Source organism: Trichomycterus rosablanca, chromosome 25 (assembly GCF_030014385.1).
Source record: "Trichomycterus rosablanca isolate fTriRos1 chromosome 25, fTriRos1.hap1, whole genome shotgun sequence".
Lineage (NCBI taxonomy): Eukaryota > Metazoa > Chordata > Actinopteri > Siluriformes > Trichomycteridae > Trichomycterus > Trichomycterus rosablanca.
The window spans coordinates 18,483,525-18,501,611 of NC_086012.1; the positions used below are offsets into that span (position 1 = coordinate 18,483,525).

The window sequence follows — 18,087 nt, forward strand, 5'->3', positions numbered from 1 at the left end:
ACACCAGTACATCCTCACCAGGGCGGTTTAAATCCCAAACTGGGAGGTGCATGTCAATACGTTAACCGAGCAATTGTGGGGACACATCAGTGCACTCTCAGTGCAGGTCCCAGACCCGGATAGAAACAGGAGGGTTGAGTCAAATGATGGCAGCAGTCGAAATAAATCATTCATTCACGTCCTCACCAGGGTACCAGTCAGCAATCAACCATCTGACTGACTTTCAGAGCAGCCATATCAACCTACCGGCGTTTAAAGCAATAAGGACACACAAAGAACATGCCAAACTCCACAGAGCTGAGGAGTAAATTCTGAGTGGGGAAATACCTGATTTGTTTATTAATATCCTTCTTCATTTTTAGTAGCTGCAGGTTACTGATTGTAGCTTTAAACCTCATCAGTGTCACTCAGAATCTTTTTATTTAGGTCACGCCCTCACTCCTCCTAGAGGCTGAGGTTGGTATTACAGTTAAAACTCTCTGTAACTGCAGCACATTTAAACCACAGTGATGGTTTTATGATCCGGTGCCAGCCGGGCACACTGGGCATCAGGCAGGAGTTTACTGTGAGCAGGGCACCACTCACAAAGGTACTTAAATCAGCCACACCAACAAATAATTTATAGCATTTAATACACCTACTGGCATGGATTGTAAGGTGGGAGGAAAGTAGAGTACTGGAAGGAAACCAGACCACACCGCTCTGGTCTGGTGTGACCCGAACTGAACTGTTGTATGGAAGCTGTAGGACCTTTGAGCTTGTGATGGAGCTCGTCCTCTCATAAAAACGTCCTACTGCTTAGATACAACATTTCTGCAAAAGTGAAGTAACGAGAACGCTTTTCCTACCGTACTATTTTTTTTAAAATAGTATTTTAGTTTAATTATTGCCAGTTTCCCTGCTGACGCTCGTACCAACCGGCTCTGGTTTTGACCGGTCAGTGATAGTCAGTCTTAATTGGCATCAAAATAATTATAATAAAACCTAATGAATCAATCACAATCTACAGACAACAGGACAGAAAATAATGATAATAATAATAATAATAATAATAAGAGTCTCTCTGAACGTTTCTGATCTGATAACGAGCTGCTGTTATTATTTAACAATCTGAAGCAAACCTTCATACAGAAGCACGCGGGCGTGTAAAGGGCACATGAGTTCTGAACCAGCTCCTCTCAGAGCGTGTGTTAAATGACAAGGGGAAAGCTGCGTGTGTGTGTGTGTGTGTGTGTGTGTGTGTGTGTGTTTATGCAGGTCAGAAGCGGATGAAGGTGGCATCGATCTGCCGGACGCTGGGCAGTGCCAGCATGATCTTGCGTCTGTACTGGGGGTCTTTCTGCAGCGGGTTCCGTTCCAAATAGACGGTCTCTAGAGCTTTAGCGTTCTTCAGCTGGTCCAGGTCGGCCCAGTTCTCGATCTGATTATCGTTCATCTGAGAGAGAGAGAGAGAGAGAATTTAGATCATGTAGGACGTGCAGATTCCAGCACTCATTCACACGGGCTCTGTACTGGTCTGGTGTGACCTGCGCCTCTGTACTGCTCTGCACTGGTGTGGCCTGCCGTTTTACGGGCTCATACACAAGAAAATTTGGACTGGTTCCACCACAAAGAAATATCTTTAATGGCAACCCAGATGAGAAAGGCGTCACCTGTTAAAATCTGAGTTAACTGGACGGAGTTTGGAAAGGCACACCGAGGACAACAAGGTCCCTGCTGCTACACAACCACACTGCACAAAGAAAAAGCTCCGAGTGAACGCAGCACGACCCCACCGGCTCCCCCGAGCGCCCGTCAGAAGACCTACCCAAAACTCCTGCAGCTCCGTGAGGTGACCGATGTTCTCGATCTTCTTTATTCTGTTGGCCGCGATGTCTAGAGTGGTCAGCTTTTTCTGGAACAGAAGCAGAAAACGTCAGGACGTACAAGCGGCTTCCAATCCACCTGCTGGTCAGGGAACCACAGGAGTTCTGATGTGTAATAATCCGTTATTTTGGACCTACGTTGTTCTCCAGGCCCTCGATGACCTCAATGCCGTTGTGACTCAGGTAGAGCTCCTTCAGGTTCACCATGTTCTGCAGCCCCTCCAGTTTGGTGATGCGATTGCTCTGCCAGAAAGCAAGGAAACCGATTTTAGCCACACATGGTTCTGACCAAGTTGTGAGGGGACGACTGTGCTTGATTAGAGCGCTGAGCTCCGACAGAGTTCTGGAGAATACGAGAACTAAGAGCGGCTCGTAATACAAATAAGTTCTTAGATGTTCTCATCCTGCCAGACCACGACCATGGAATTCCCACCGCTTTACTAAAGGCTTATTAATTCTGGGTATTGATAAAAGTTAAATAATTATTAAGTTCGATCTGGTTAGAGGCTGATTTGAGATTTGATTGGCCAGATTTTGAGATATTTGCCACCTAGTGTCCAGCACAGATCCAGTTTTAAAAATAAATACAGTTTTAAAAGTCTGACAGCAGCCGGCTTGAAGATTTACCACAAAAATGGGGCCCAATTGCACCAGATGTTTGTTTGTATGAAAAATGACAGTTAAAAAAATGGAATTCTTGATATAAAGTGTGTTTTTATACTTATATTATCATAAAAACAGACTAGGACGAGGTGAAACGTCATTCTAGTGCATTTGAAATCAAACTAGTGAATAAAAATGTTAGAACACGGTTTATAATCAGTCAGGAGGATAAATCTGTTCCATCAGAAGGTCTGGGGGTCTTTTACAGTTGTGATTTGTGTTGTTTATGGGGACACGGTTACATTAAATGGACAAAAAGTGGTGTAATAAAGCAATCATTTAAAGCAAATGTCATGCTTCTAACTTGAAACAGTTTAGGGAAGGCCCTTTCTAGTTCCAGCATGAGCGAGATCTAAAAAGACATGAAGAAAAGCTTCCTGCACAGAGCCCTGACCTCAGCCCCACTCAACAGCTCTGGGATGAACCGGAACACCGACTGATCGATCAGCGCCCAGCCGTACAGATGGGGCACAAATTCCCACCCACAGACACACCTCTAAGTCTCGTGTGGGCAGCATTCTGGGATGTTAGGAAGTACCTGAATACTGAGGACGGTCAGACTGTGCAGCCCGTCCAGGTTCTGTAGTCGAGTGATCTTATTGGTACCCAGGAACAAACTGTCCAGAGCGCTGAGAGCGTCCAGGTTCTCGATGTTCTGCAACCAGAGAGAACCAAACAAACAGGAAACATTCAGTATGAACTGCTCTGGAATTAGGATCCTAGCGTTCTGATAAAGGTTCTGGAGCGAGGTTCCAGTAAGCAGCAGGAATCTTCTCACCCTGATACGATTGGACCCGAGCTCCAGCATATGAAGACCGCTCAGGTGCTCGAGGTTGCAGATGTTTGGTATTTTATTGTGTAGCAGGAAGAGCTTCTTCAGCTTGGTCAGCCGCTCCAGACCCTCGATTTTCCTCAGGAGGTTAAAGGACACGTCCAGCGTCCTGGAACACAACAAGAGACACCAGGTCTATACAGCTTTTCTATTTATTCAATCAGACCCTAAAGTGGAGTACGGTGTACCGAGGGGACGGGACTCACTCGAGCTCGGTCAGCGCCTGCAGGTTCTCCAGTTTGCGGATCTGGTTGTCGTACAGGTCCAGCTCCCTCAGCGACACCAGGTTCTCCAGGTTCTCCAGCTTCTTGATCAGGTTCTGTCTCAGTGAGAGAGTCTGAGAGCAAACACAGCACACGTGATTACAAAAAAATAAACAACAGGAGGGGCGTCCAAATACATCTGACCAGTGAGCACTGCTGTATAATTCAGTACATTCTGTTTTTTTTCATCTGCATGAGGAACATCTGGGCTGAAGGTACCTCCACCTTACCTTGGCTTTCTTCAGGACTTCAAGTCCCCCGATCCTCCCGATCCGACAGTGAACCAGATCCACGTCCTGAAACAAAGATACAAAAGCACGAATTAGAACCACAGCAGACGGCCAACAACCGATGCAGGTTTGGGCGTATCCGACACCCCTCACCTCTTCGTTAGGGTCGAGTGTGATGGTGTCCATGTCGACTGGTAACTCCTCTGGAGCTGAAACCACACAAGCAAATTCCATAAACACAATAAATCTATTTTATTCTATTATATTTTTGTAATACACACCGATCCTGCTCACCTGTGTTGGCCTTCTCCTGATCCTCCACCTCTCCGTTGATGCTCTTCCTCTTGGCCTCATCATCACCAGATTCCTCAGACTCTCCCCTCCGGTCCACTTCTCATCACAACACACAAACAATTCACATCAGCACCTAAACACACTGGATCCACACTTACTCCCAAACATTAACTGCAACCGGAGGAATAAATGGGGTGACCTGGTGACCTCTAGAGGGTCTCACTGCCTGGTCATGTGCTGACCAAATTTTAAAATAAAGAATTTCAGATACACTAAGCATACACTGATAAGCCAAAACGTAATGACCTCATCGACCTTAAGGTTCCTTATCGTTCACATGCTGAACGCAGCAGATCTGATCAGCATGAAGACCTGTAGGACTTTGATCAGGACCAGATCGTTACAGACAGATGACAGCACACGGTGTCACAGGCAGTGGTCTGAGGAGGGACAGGTTGTTGGGTGACCAGGACTTATTGATGCTAGAGGACATGAAGGCTGTGGATCATACTGCAGATAACTGAATACACCGTGCTGCTGGCTGGATGCTGGTGTGGGGCAGTGGTAAATTGGTGGTTATGATCAGAATGTTGCTGGTTCAAGCCAAGCTGCCACTGATGGCCAACTGTAAGTCTCCCAGATGAATAAGCTGGTCAGTGTCTCCTGTCAGTTGCTCTGCACACTTGTATCCACTGATTATTCTGATTAAATCTAATCTAAGGCAGAATTTACTGGGTTTAATCAGATGTTTTTGCAGTAGAATGTGCAGCAGTGCAGCAGTGCAGCACAGACCGGTGCAGGGGTGCTAACCTGCATGCTAGCTATTCTGACACCAAGTACATGATGAACTGGGCACAATTTTGTTCTAGACTTAATAAAATTCAATCAATTTAATACATACAGGGCAGCTGTTAATGAAGTAAATAAAACGGGACACGTTTAGAAATCTGATGCTTCTGGTTTTATATTAGAGACTAATGCTGCCCTGCAGAAATGACTGGACCATTTTTTACACCCGTAGTCGGACAAACTCCGCCTCCCGCGCTGCGATTGGCTAAGACCTGGTTCAGCAAGGAAAGCAGTTTTACCATCCAATCAGCGAGTACGATACAACGAATCCTCGATTCGAGCAACCAATCATAGTACACTAAGGCGGGACCAAGACGCGAAACGGGTATGAATAAAACTAAGGGCGGCTCATCTATGCTATGCTAAGCTAGGCCTAATGAACGTAAACAATCCCACAATGCTGACAGAATGAATGAAGGGAATTACAGATTAAAACAGATAAAATGGCCAAGCTTCAGGCAGACGCGATTTAAAATATATTTTCACTTAAACATGGTCAGAGATATTAAATAATTAGATTGTGTTTTATTATTAATAATAATGATATTTTATCTCACCTTCCATCTCCTGAGGCTCGCTAACAGACAGGGTAGCCATTTTTCCGAACGCGACCCACCCACTGGTTGATGATTGACAGCTCCCTAAGCCAATCAGGTCTCTCCGTTCAAACACGTCACTACACAAACCCACAGTACAACTAGTTATAGTTTCATCTGGTACTGGAACATTCATTCATTCATTCATCATCCTGTTCAAGGTCGAGGTGGGTCCTTAGACCACTTATAACGACTAAGAACAACTCAGCAGTGCTATCAGCAGGCCGGGCGTCTACACAGGTATGTATACCTGTCTTGACAGGAGCACTGCAATGGATTGGCACTTTGTCCAGGGTATTCCTGCCTTGGCTATTCACCAGCTGGTGAAACTGGACTCACTGTGACCCTGACCAAGATTAAAGATTAAAATCAGTCAGTGACGCCATCGGTCGAATTTCCTCTGGCGTTCTCTCAACCAGACAGTAGGAGTCAGTGTTGCAGTGCTAAGAAGGTCATTTTCATCCATCCAGCACCCCCTCCTTCAGACAAACCCAACTGGAACTTGGACCTGGATCATCACAAACGTGACCGTGACTCTTTAAATTCCATGAAATATGAACACACACCCGGCAGAGTATTAGATCTTTTATTTATTATTTATGTTAGGAATCATGTTATTGTTCTTCACACCATGACAACAAAGGCACAGAATGATGACGGTTATCTCCTACACATGAAGACGGTCGCACTGATTATCCTAAACTCATCGTTCAGAGCTCACAGCTACATCCATGAAATCAGACCAGTGTTCCACAAACTACACACCAGTACAAAAATAAAAACGCTGCTCAGTTTAATTACGAGGGATCTTCAGAAAGTTTCCTCACATGTATATTGTGGTTATAAGTGGTGAGGGTGGAGCAGGAGAAGGAATCACTCACGTCTGTTTGTTTGTTTATCATGATTATAACGTGATGTTTTACACTCTGGTTCCATCATGACAGGACGGGTCGTTACTGCTCACACAAGATCCATCAGTTCAGGTTTAATATCAAACACAGTCATGAACTATTTAGTGTCTCCAGTTCACCTCACTTACACGCCTCTGTACTGTGGGAGGAAACCCACGCAGACACGGGGAGAACGTGCAAAACTCCACACAGAAATGCCCCCGGTCCTTCTTGCTGTGAGGCGACAGTGCTACCCACCGAGCCACCGTGCCGCCCCTGCTCGTGTCTGAGAGACACTTATAGTCCTGATTTAGCTCCATCTGATCTCCACCTGTTTGGATGCTGAAAGAAGCTTTAAGGGGAAGAAGATTTTCATGTGATGATGATGATGTGAAAGCACCGGCGCATCAGTGGCTACGAGCTCAACCAAACTTGGAACGACGCTGGAAAAATGCATCGGAAGGCGACGATGTAGGAAAGTGACGGAGTTTGTTTACAATTCTTAATAAATAGAGTTTAAAAAGTGAGGAAAGTTTTTGAAGACCCTCGTATTCCGTTTACTTTCACTCTTGAGGAAGGTGTCGGATTGTTATGATTCCTAAAACTATGATTCACCACGCCCCACACACAGTACACTATACATGGCCTCAAATATTTGGACGCCTGAAACGATGTGTGCGGTGTATATCCAGCTATTTCTGAGACGCTGTGCCTGTCTATGGGAATTTGTGCACATCTATGCTGATATTTTGGCTGAGTGGTCATAATGTTTTGGCCCGTCGGTGTATGCGGCTGATGGCTGATCTGAGGTCCGAGCTTTTTAAAACTGCTCGGTTTAACAAACTATCAAACAAACAAAAGGATTAGAACAAGACGTCAGACGAACACAGGTATACAATGACTGAACTGGTTTCTGTTTCAGCTCTGATCCTACAATAAAAGAATCGTCGTTAATACAGGGAGGCTAAAATACCTAAACCAAACCCAAAAACCAATCCTGTTAATCCTACTCATGTAAACACTGATCAGATTAAACACAAACCACTGGCACCAGTGCTACCAGACCAGTTAAAACGGCTAAGTTAATACGTTATTTAAAAATTAGTACTTAAAAGCATAAAATCGTGTGTTTTGCACTTTATTTGCATTTACTTCTGTAGGATTAAGGCGGGTGTAGAGGTAGGACGAACAGGAACCTCCCAGGTTCCTCACGTTCTTCATGTTCAGCGTTTGTGGATCACGGCGTTTGTGTCGCGTGTGCTCGTTGGCGTGTTCGATCCACAACAAACCCCGTCGAGAAGCTCTCAGAGAAAATGCCGAACAGAATGCCAGCGGAACACGTCGCTCTAAAGGCTGGTAAACTCCTCAGTACCGGCGGGCACTGGGATGGATGGCACAGCAGTCTGTTTCGCTACCCGGTACCCCCACCACGGAGACCTGGGAGTGTTTTGGCAGTGCCGTCAGCCTGGTCGGGCGCTCAGGAAACACAATAAACTGTTCCAGAGGTACAGAATCCACTGCTGTCTGGGGTAAAGAAGCATTCTGTGTGTGCAAGCATGTGGTCGACTAGATTTTTAACACTTGATCATCTAAAGTTAGACTGGTCTCAGACACAGTCGACTGTGCGTGTTGAGTGCCAGGCCAGGCCGGTAGCACCCGGGCCTCGGCGGTGTCGTGTGTGTATTAAACTGAAACATTCAGTGCTTGATCTTTGTTTACAATATTTTGACCCAATCGACAGAACACGCGGTTTGATCAGGGGTGCACAAACTTTTTGGCAGGTACGATGATGTGATCATATTCACGTCGACCGAGTTCAGTGAAATGATTTGGCTTTGACGAGGTTTGCTATGAATGCTGGGAAATATGGCTCTTGATCGTCATGGCTAGACAACGGAGGTTGGCACCGCATCACGGCGGGCGTGGCACCGATCGGTTTGAAGGCACGTGGCACCGGGGGGCCCCCGAGGACCCGGGTTCGGCGCGGTGGGAGCGTCACGCCTGGCTGTACCAGTGCATGGAGCGCTGCAGCGCCTCCTCCCAGTACTGCAGGACGGGTTTGTAGACGCCGGTCGGCCCGCCTCCTCTGGCACCCCGAGGGAGGAAGAGATGATCGGTGGTGTGAAGTTTCTTCAGCTCCTCTTTGGACTTCCAGTAACCTTCAGAAAAGCAGAAAAGAAAAAGGATCATGACTTTACTAGAGGCCACTAGAAACACACTGGAACCCTGTAACTCCACGTCCCCTAAACTCGGAATCTTAAAAGCTCGACATTCTTTGTGTAGCTTAAACTCGACGTGTGTGTGACTGTCGGCGCTCGTGTTGATCAGTGTGTGAATCTGAGCTGAATCTGCATCAGTGTGGAATAAGGTGCAGATCCAGGGTTACAGCTCCACATGTATCTGTGTTTATCTGGATTCTCCTCCCTGTTTCACTTTTAAACTTGTGTTACAGCTCCAGCTTCTGAGAAATGGTGAGAATCAGAATCAGCTTCTCCCAGAGTCTAAATAAAGCTTCTGGTTGAAAATAAAGCTTAACGTGGTTTAATGTAGTAAAAGAAGGAGACAGGAGCACTAAACTTCTCTTCATCACAGTTAATAACAGATTCAAAAATACCACGATTCAAATAGATTTGTCATGTAAAATGAATCGAGATTCACTTCAACCAACAGAGGGCGCTGGCGCTATACACCTTGCCTGCTTGACGTCACTGGCGCTATATGCCTGGTTGCCAAATTCGGGGGGTTTTCAGCCAAATTGGGCTTAATTCAAAATAGTTTTGCATAGTTTATACCTACCTCAGAAATAAAAGGACGTTCATTATTTAGATTTGTCTTCAATTTCAGTTTTAAAAAAATCGTATCGTGAATCGCATCGCATCGTGGCTAGAGTGTATCGTTACATCCCTACTACTGCTCATAAGTTCCTCCACTAATCACATTCCTCACGCACTGTTTCACTACAATAAGTCACGCTAAGTTTTGTTCGTATCAAACAGTTCGTCTCATTGGAGGAGCTTCGAAAAGGTCAGCGAACATCAAACTGGGTCAAAGTTCAATCAGGAACCTACCCGCTCCTAAACCGGCCACGAACGCCGCGCCCAGACACGACATGTCGAAGTGAGCCGGGCGCGAGATCTTACGGCCCAGCAGGTCGGTGGTTAACTGCATGATGAAATCGTTGGTGCACACGCCACCGTCCGCCCTGTCCACACGAAACACAAAACACGGCGCCGGTCAGTACGGAGCCGAGGGTAACGACACCACTGCTGCACTCGTTACCGGGCTCAGTGGACCTGATTTTCGTGATGGGTATACGGGTTTCCCCGAGCATGACATCAAAGAGCTGCTTGTTCCTGGAAAACAACCGTTAGAGCAAAATTACCACCAGATCATGAACATTTATTTACATTCATTCAATAGTGCATATGATAATGATCCTGATCCAGACAGACCCAGAAGAACTGACGGACAGCTGGACAGATGTGAACCCACCTGAAGGCGATGGACTCTAGAATGGCACGAACCAGGTGAGACTTGGTGGTGGACGGTTTCAAACCCATGAACGCGGCACACGCCTTAGGGTCGTTTAATGGTGCCTGATACACACACACACACACACACACACACACACACACACACGTTACATAGGGGCAGTAATATATACCGTAATGATATAGATTAATATAGGCGTGCACACGCACCTGCAAGCCGCTGAAAGACGGAACAAAACACACTCCATCAGAGTCGCTGACACTGTTCGCCATGGCCGCCGTCTCTTTCACGTCTTTAAACAGCTCTACACACACACACACACACACGAGTAAACACACACACTCCTCCCTGTGCCCGACTGGCAGATAGCACCACTGTGGATTCGAACCCTGGATCTCAGTCGAGAGTTTTAAGAAGGTCGGCGGGTCGATACTCACCGATCTCCTGAGCCCATCTGATGGCGGTTCCTGTGCCGGCAGCATTTCCTTCAGCCAGGTACGTCACCTCAGAGCCCATCTTCCATCCCACCAGAGGATACAGACCTATACACACACACACACACGCAACACTCACACTGAGCTTAAGTACACACACACAAACACACCCTGCATGTGTGTTAATCTTCCTCCAGTCTTTTATCTGTGTGTGTGTGTGTGTGTGTGTGTGTGTGTACCAGCCACTGAGGTGTGGGGTTTGTTCCCCGTGTTGATGTCCATGAAGGTTCCCGTTCCCATGGTGATCTTCACATCACCGGCGGCGAAGCAGCACTCGCCGAACATCGCCGCCTGTTGATCGGCCATCTGAGGCGGCATAACGACAAGAAACGGACGTTAATTCAACGAAACATTTCATTACAAACACGACTGTTCTTTATATCATGAAAAACTGATCTGATCAGGAAAATAACGGAATAAATAATAAACCAAACATCATAATTACTCACAACTGACATGATGGGTATCGAAACCCCAAATATCGAGGGATCAGACGAGCCGAAGTGGTGACTGGAGGGAGAGAAAGACAGACAAAAATAGAAACAGAGAGAGAGAGAGAGAGAGACAGAAAGAGAGAGAGAGAATTTAATTGAACAGGGGGGCAGAGGGAGAGAGAGAAAAAGAAAGAGACAGACGGAGACAGAGAGACACACAGACAGACAGAGGTGGATAGAGAGACAGACAGAGAGGCACAAACGGACAGAGGCAGACAGAGAGATAGAGGCAGAGAGAGTCAGACAGAAAAAGACAGACAGAGTCACAGAGAAAGAGGCAGAGATAGACACAGAGAGAGGGTCAGACAGAGAGACAGAAAGTCAGACAGAGAGAGAGACAGAGAGAAAGACAGACAGAGAGAAAGGGGCAGAGATACAGAGAGACAGACAGACAGTAAAATAGCGGCAGAGACGGAGGTACAGAGAGAGACAGACAGAAAGACACAGAGATAGAGACAGAGACAGAGAGAGATGCAGAGAGAGAGACAGAGAGTCAGACAGAGACAGACAGAAAAACAGATAAAGAGACAGACAGAGACATATAGAGAGAGAGACAGACAGAGAGAGAGACAGGTTAATTAATCTCTATAAATAATGAAGCTGAATTCTAATCAGCAGGTGATGAATGATTGTACCTGGTGTCGTGCACCTGAGGGAGGATGGACTGAGGTAGAGAGAGAAGAGAGCACAAGAACCCACTCCAGCACATCTATAATACACACACACACACACACGCACGCACGCACACACACACACACACACACACACACACACACACACACACACACACACACACACACACACACACACACACACACACACACACACACACACACACACACACACACACACACACACACACACACACACACACACACACACACACACACACACACACACAGAGAGAGAGAGTATGGTCACCAGGAGTAATAAAATGCTGCTGTTGATGTTGGACCAGTACGGCTCCGGTGATGAAACGATACGAGCGAGACTTTACCTGATATGAATCGAATATGGCGGTGGAGCTGGCGTTGGAATAATCTGTAGCGTGGACCAAACCTACAGAGCAAAAACACAAACGTTTACATTTACAGAGGAAACTCATACGGACACGGGGAGAACATGCAAAACCCCACACAGAAAGGACCCTGATTGCCCAACAGGGGGATCAAACCCACTGTGACACACTTCAGCCCAGCACATGATGAATAAAGTTTATTACACTTTATTAACATTATTGTTACAGTTCTACACTGCTGTATTTTATTCAGAATATCAGACACATTAACACCGTCCACAGTGTCACATGATTAGCTACGGTTTTAGTGATTTGAAGATATATCGCCGCTACATTTCCAGAGCTTTGAAGCTGAGGTGGATTCTCCCGTTTACCTTTGGTGAGTTTATATAGCAGCCAGGTATCGATGGTCCCAAAACAGCAGGTTCCTTCATCCACCGCCTGCTTCAGCTGAGAGAGACCGAGAGCATAAACAGAGAGAGTCGTTCAGAATGAAGCTTAACGTGGTTTAATGTAGTAAAAGAAGGAGACAGGAGCACTAAACTTCTCTTCATTATTACTGCTCATAAGTTCCTCCACTAATCACATTCCTCACTTCTCGTGTGAATGCGCCAGTGCTGAAGGGAATACGGTATTCCAACATCGAGCATCTCCAGCATTAAGAAGCGTCAGGAAACAATAAAGAAGTAAAACTAAAGTGCAGCTTTTATTGTATTTTTATTGATGTGTAACTGTTAGTAATTGTATTTCAGTGTGTTTATATTATATTTGTGTTATTTTCAGTGTTTAAGTGTCAAAAACAACCTCATTATTTTACATGAGACTAAAATATCTGCAGCTCCACGGGACCATGGACGCATTAACAGGTTCTCCAAACATCCTTATGGGGGAAAATACCTCGAAACTCGACGTCTTTAAAACTCAACACCACTCCCAGAACCCACTGACGTCCAGATTTAACATCAATAATAACCAGTGGGGATAAATAAAGTACCTGGGGGATGTTGCGTAAAGCCCAGGCAAGTCGCATAGAGACGTGCTGTGTGGTAAAAACGACTAAACTGGCGGCGAGGAAACGTTTCTGTCTGGTGAGGAAATGCAGCGTCTTCATTACTCCATGCACAGCCTGCACACACACACACACACACACACACACACACACACACACACACACACACACACACACACACACACACACACACACACACACACACACACTTTTATTATTCACTACTTAAAGCTTATATTTACCAGAAGTTTGTGCACCCCTGTTTAAACTCCATGTTTTATTTATTATTATTATTATTTTTTATTTAAGATGGGGAACAAGCTTCTGCACATTTTACTGCACAGTTATGTTTTATTTTTATCTAAATTTAACATAACAAATCATTAAAAACTTTATTACACTGGCCCACCACCGGGGTCGAACCTCGGAGCTGCTATCAGCCAACCAGGCGTTTACACACACACTCAATAGGCTGTGTCTGAGGGAGGGAGGGAGAGTAACTGCCTCATGAAAGAAATCTGAAATTGTGCAGCCCGGTGTTTATAAGACAGTTAATCATAAAGATAATAATTAGAAATGATATTAAATCTGCTCATTTGCTGAATTCATCACACTGACGTTCACTTTATGGCCAAAAGTATCTGAACCCCTGACCACGTGCTTGTCTGAGATCCTATTTCTAAACAAACGGTACTAAAATAGACCGACCTCAGTGTGACCGGTTCAGCTAGAACAACAGCCGCTCTTCTGAGAAGGCGTCACACAGGACTTTGAAGTGTGTGTGTGGGGATTTGTGCACGTTCAGTTGTACAAAAGAGCGTTTGTGTGGCTGGGCACTGATGTCAGGTGACGTCCCGATACTTTTGTCCATATAGAGAATGTAACGATGATGTAGGTCGTTAGTGGTGCACGTTCCGTCGGGGGATTATTAATATTTAGGATCGTATCTTGTGCCGCACCCCCGATCTCACCTTCATGGTACACGAGTTGTTCCACGACCCCACCATCTCGGCTGATCGCAGGTCCTGCCAGCTGATGAAGTTATGAAACGGTTTCCCAGACTTCCTGAAACCCAGAGGAATAAAAACGTTACAGAAACATAACATGCAGGCGCCCGACCGGCTGATAGCACCGCTGACGATTCCAACCCTAAAATGATAACTCCTGTATGAACACATCACCGATGTCCACCACAGCGCCCCCTATATAAAACACACCTACTGTACAAACATCTACAGGTAAACAAACCCCTCGGACACGCCCCCCTCCCCCCCCCCCCCCCCAACGGTTACCTGTCCCAGGTGGTGAAGGTGGCTCGCTGGGTTGAGATCCCTAACGCCTCCATCTGATACATCTGTAACCCCGAATCTGAAAGAAACACAGACACACGTCACTCCTCCCGCCGACCAGGGTCCCAGTGCTGTCAGACCTACAGCGCCCATCACACCACACATCACCTCACAGTTTATAGTGGTTTACATTATGAAGCCAAAAGTATGTGGACACCCCTTAATGAGTCTTACAAATATCATTTAACACAATTCAAGCAATCGAGAGTTAAGGGCCTTGCTCAGGGGCCCAACCGTGGCAATTTCAGCAATGGTACGGCTTGAACCGGCAACCTTATAATCACTGGTACAGTACGTTATAGCTCCACCTATATACAGGTGCTAAAGCTCATGATCAGGTGTCCACATACTTTTGACCACATACTCCACCATGGTATATTTTCTCCTGACATCACTAGATGTTCACCACGCTGGTGCTCACCTTGCACCGCTCCTTTCACCACGCTGACGAACCCCTGCCACAGATCCTCCGGGTCCATCTCCACCCAACCGCTCTCGGGGTACAGCAGGGACACCTGGGGGGGGAAGGGGGGGGGGGGGGGGGGGGTGTTATTAACGTTGAGATTAGGCAAAAAAAATGAAACGAGCACGGGGTTCCTGTTACCCAAATGTGGCCAGTCAGCTGAGACAGATCCAAACAACACACACACACACACACACACACACACACACACAGAGAGAACTATAATCCTGGGTGTGCTAATCAGCTGATGAGTTGAGCATTAGAGGGTAAAGTGTGTGTGTGTGTGTGTGTGTGTGTGTGTGTGTGTGTGTGTGTGTGTGTGTGTGTGTGTGAATCAGATGACACGAGTCTTCATCATTTTCCAGAAAACCTAAACCGCACTCATATACTGATAACAGTTATCAAATCAGTTACTGATAATCTGTCAGTGGGTGGGTTGGTGTTTCTGGTTGATGATGATTGTGACCCTGAGCTGAGAAACATGAGACGTTGTAATTATATATTATTATATATTATTATTATCATGTAATAAAAGATGAGGGTTCGACCTGCTGCTGCTGCTGAACTGAAACTGAAAGTGAAAACTGTTTTGACTACCTGAGGTTCCACATCATCACAGCTGAGAGTTTATCTAACAGAAGCAAACACGGAAACATTAACATGTTACAATAAACACACTAAACCCTGGTGCTGCAGAATAATCACGTTTTATTTACCTATTAATATTTCTTATCTGTAGTAGAATATTAAATAATAACGTACAGGTGTGTTAATGAGCAACAGGTGAGTTAGTTACACCGAGCAGGTAGAACATTCTGAGCACTGACAGGGAGGGGGGGGGGAGGGGGGGGGAGTTGATGTTATGAGGATCTGAGTGGAGTTTGACGAGGGCCGAATTGTGACGGCTAGACGACCGGGTCAGAGCGTCTCCAAAACTGCAGCTCTTGTGGGGTGTGTCCCGGTCTGCAGTGGTCAGTATCTACCGAAAGTGTCCACCAAAAAGGGTCATGGGCGACCAAGGCTCATTCATGCCCGTGTGGTCCGATCCAACAGACGAGCTCCTGTAGCTCAGACTGCTGAAGAAGTTCATGCTGGTTCTGATAGGAAGGTGTCAGAATACACAGAGCAGCACAGTTTGTTGTGTACGGAGCTGCAGACCGGTCAGGGTGACCATGCTGACCCCTGTCCACAATGTGCACGTGAGCATCGGAACTGGACCACGGAGCGATGGAAGAAGGTGGCCTGGTCGGATTCCCCTTACCTGGGGAACACACGGCACCAGGATGCATTATGGGAAGAAGGCGAGCGGGCGGAGGCGGTGTGATGCTCTGGGCGACGTTCTGCTGGGAGACCTCGGGTCCTGCCGTCCACGTGGACGTTACTCTGACACGTAGCTCCTACCTGAGCATCGTTACAGACCGTGTTCACCCTCTCATGGAGACGCTTCCCTGATATCTGTGGCACTCTGCTACAAAGCTAAAATGCTTCAGGAACGCTTTGAGGAGCACAACAACCAGTTTGAGGTTCTGACTCGGCCTCCAGATTCCCCAGATCTCCATCCGACCCAGCGTCTGTGGGACGTGCTGGACAAACGAGTCCGATCCATGGAGGCTCCACCTCACAGCTTACAGGAGTTAAAGGATCTGCTGCTGACATCCTGGTGCCAGATACCACAGCACACCTTCAGGGGTCTAGTGGAGTCCAGGCCTCGATGGGTCATGGGGACCAACACAATATTAGGAAGGTGGTCATAATGTTATGCCTCAGAGCTGTATAATGTACAGGAGTGTTAATGAGACAGGTGAGTTAGCTATGATCTACAGGTGTGTTAATGAGACACAGGTGAGTTAGTTATGATCTACAGGTGTGTTAATGAGACACAGGTGAGTTAGTTATGATCTACAGGTGTGTTAATGAGACACAGGTGAGTTAGTTATGATCTACAGGCGTATTAATGAGACACAGGTGAGTTAGTTATGATCTACAGATGTGTTAGTTATGATCTACAGGTGTGGTGTTACCTTTTTGCTGTAAGATCCCCGGATGTTTGCTTGTTTATCGTAAACATGGCAGCGGATGGATGTTGTTCCCACGTCCACTGAGAGAATAAAGCTCTCCCTTTTGCTCAGCCCGTTCCTGAGCGTTCCCATACCCACCCTCTTTCACAACACCGGAACTCCCAGCTTCACCGACATGCCGTTAGGTGTGTTTGCACCGATTAAATCCCGCAGTTTGATTAAAACTCCGCATTAAAACTTCACACTTCTACCTCAGGCACGCGCATAACGTTCACCCACAACTGATTGGCTCCGGGCGGGGTGCGCGCGGATAACAGCAACGCGCTGCTGATTGGCTGCGAGCGGGTTGCGTCACATTTACTCACTAGATACAATCGAGTGTTGTTTAAAAGGGCTGTGTCCCAAATCACACAATATACACTTACTGCACCCTGAACTTGCACAAAACACATCATTTTTACTATAGTAAACACTTTACTCATACATTTTTATACACAAACGGAATTCCAAAGAACAGAAAAGAAGCTTCTGCTTTAAAACCCTTCTGTTAGGTTTTGACTGAAGTTTAAGCCGCTAAGCCCAAGTCAGTGTTTACATTTACATTTGCAGCATTTAGCAGAAGCTTTTATCCAAAGTGACTTACAATAATGTGACAGTATACAGTCTAAGCAATTGAGGGCTTGTTCAAGGGCCCAACAGTGGCAACCTGGCAGTGGTGGGACTTGAACCAGTGACCTTTTAATTACTAGTCCAGCATCTTAATAGCTAGGCTACTACTGTAAAGCTTGTTTGACTGTGGACAGTGTCACAAGTGTTCCAGGAGTGTCTAATCAATGCCATACCTGTATTTTTTATCATGCATTGTGTACATCTAACCATTCCTACCTTGGATGTTTGGGTTTTCTTTCCAACCTTGGTAAACAGACCCAAATTAGTGCCAAATTCATTGATAAATGAAGCACATGCAAAAGTTATGGCGCATTCAATATTATTTTCTTTTGATTAAGAACAGTTGAATATGTAAACATACAGTATATGCATACAATATATTTAGCTCTTTTTATTGTGTTATATTGCTTCCACACTACATTCTTTTTTGTTTTTAATGAATTGTATTCTATTTTATTTATCATACTTCTACTTGTGTTTTTATGTGTAAGTAAGCTGCTGAATCACACCAAGATGAAGTGATATCGTATCTTAAATGCCAATGCCATGTCTTTTCTTGGCATGGTGAGGAATTTATTGGCAAGTGGGTTTATACTACA

At 45.9% G+C, this 18,087-nt stretch overlaps 2 protein-coding genes across 3 annotated transcripts; both read right to left on the bottom strand.

Annotated features, from left to right (window-relative positions):
• Positions 1–615: 615 nt before the first annotated feature.
• ppp1r7 (protein phosphatase 1, regulatory (inhibitor) subunit 7) lies at positions 616–6,006 on the bottom strand. Of its 2 annotated transcripts, XM_062987714.1 has the most exons (11): positions 5,843–6,006; positions 5,554–5,672; positions 4,148–4,243; positions 4,007–4,062; positions 3,854–3,919; positions 3,567–3,697; positions 3,307–3,469; positions 3,067–3,183; positions 2,004–2,108; positions 1,808–1,894; positions 616–1,435 (listed from the first exon to the last, which is right to left on the bottom strand). In XM_062987714.1, the coding sequence occupies exons 2-11, from the start codon at positions 5,591–5,593 to the stop codon at positions 1,259–1,261; spliced, it is 1,038 nt and encodes a 345-aa protein (XP_062843784.1). In that variant the 5' UTR covers positions 5,594–5,672; positions 5,843–6,006; the 3' UTR covers positions 616–1,258. The 2 variants fall into 2 exon arrangements, with proteins under 2 accessions (XP_062843784.1, XP_062843783.1); XM_062987713.1 differs by having other exon boundaries at positions 5,554–6,006.
• A 158-nt stretch (positions 6,007–6,164) lies between these two features.
• On the bottom strand, positions 6,165–17,089 carry gk5 (glycerol kinase 5). The gene is made up of 16 exons (XM_062987383.1): positions 16,823–17,089; positions 14,760–14,853; positions 14,282–14,357; positions 13,961–14,054; positions 12,975–13,106; positions 12,355–12,430; positions 11,960–12,021; positions 11,598–11,671; positions 10,918–10,978; positions 10,648–10,774; positions 10,412–10,516; positions 10,184–10,278; positions 9,975–10,078; positions 9,776–9,835; positions 9,551–9,684; positions 6,165–8,641 (listed from the first exon to the last, which is right to left on the bottom strand). Exons 1-16 carry the CDS (start codon positions 16,949–16,951, stop codon positions 8,478–8,480), a joined length of 1,587 nt encoding a protein of 528 aa, XP_062843453.1. The 5' UTR covers positions 16,952–17,089; the 3' UTR covers positions 6,165–8,477.
• Positions 17,090–18,087: the final 998 nt, after the last annotated feature.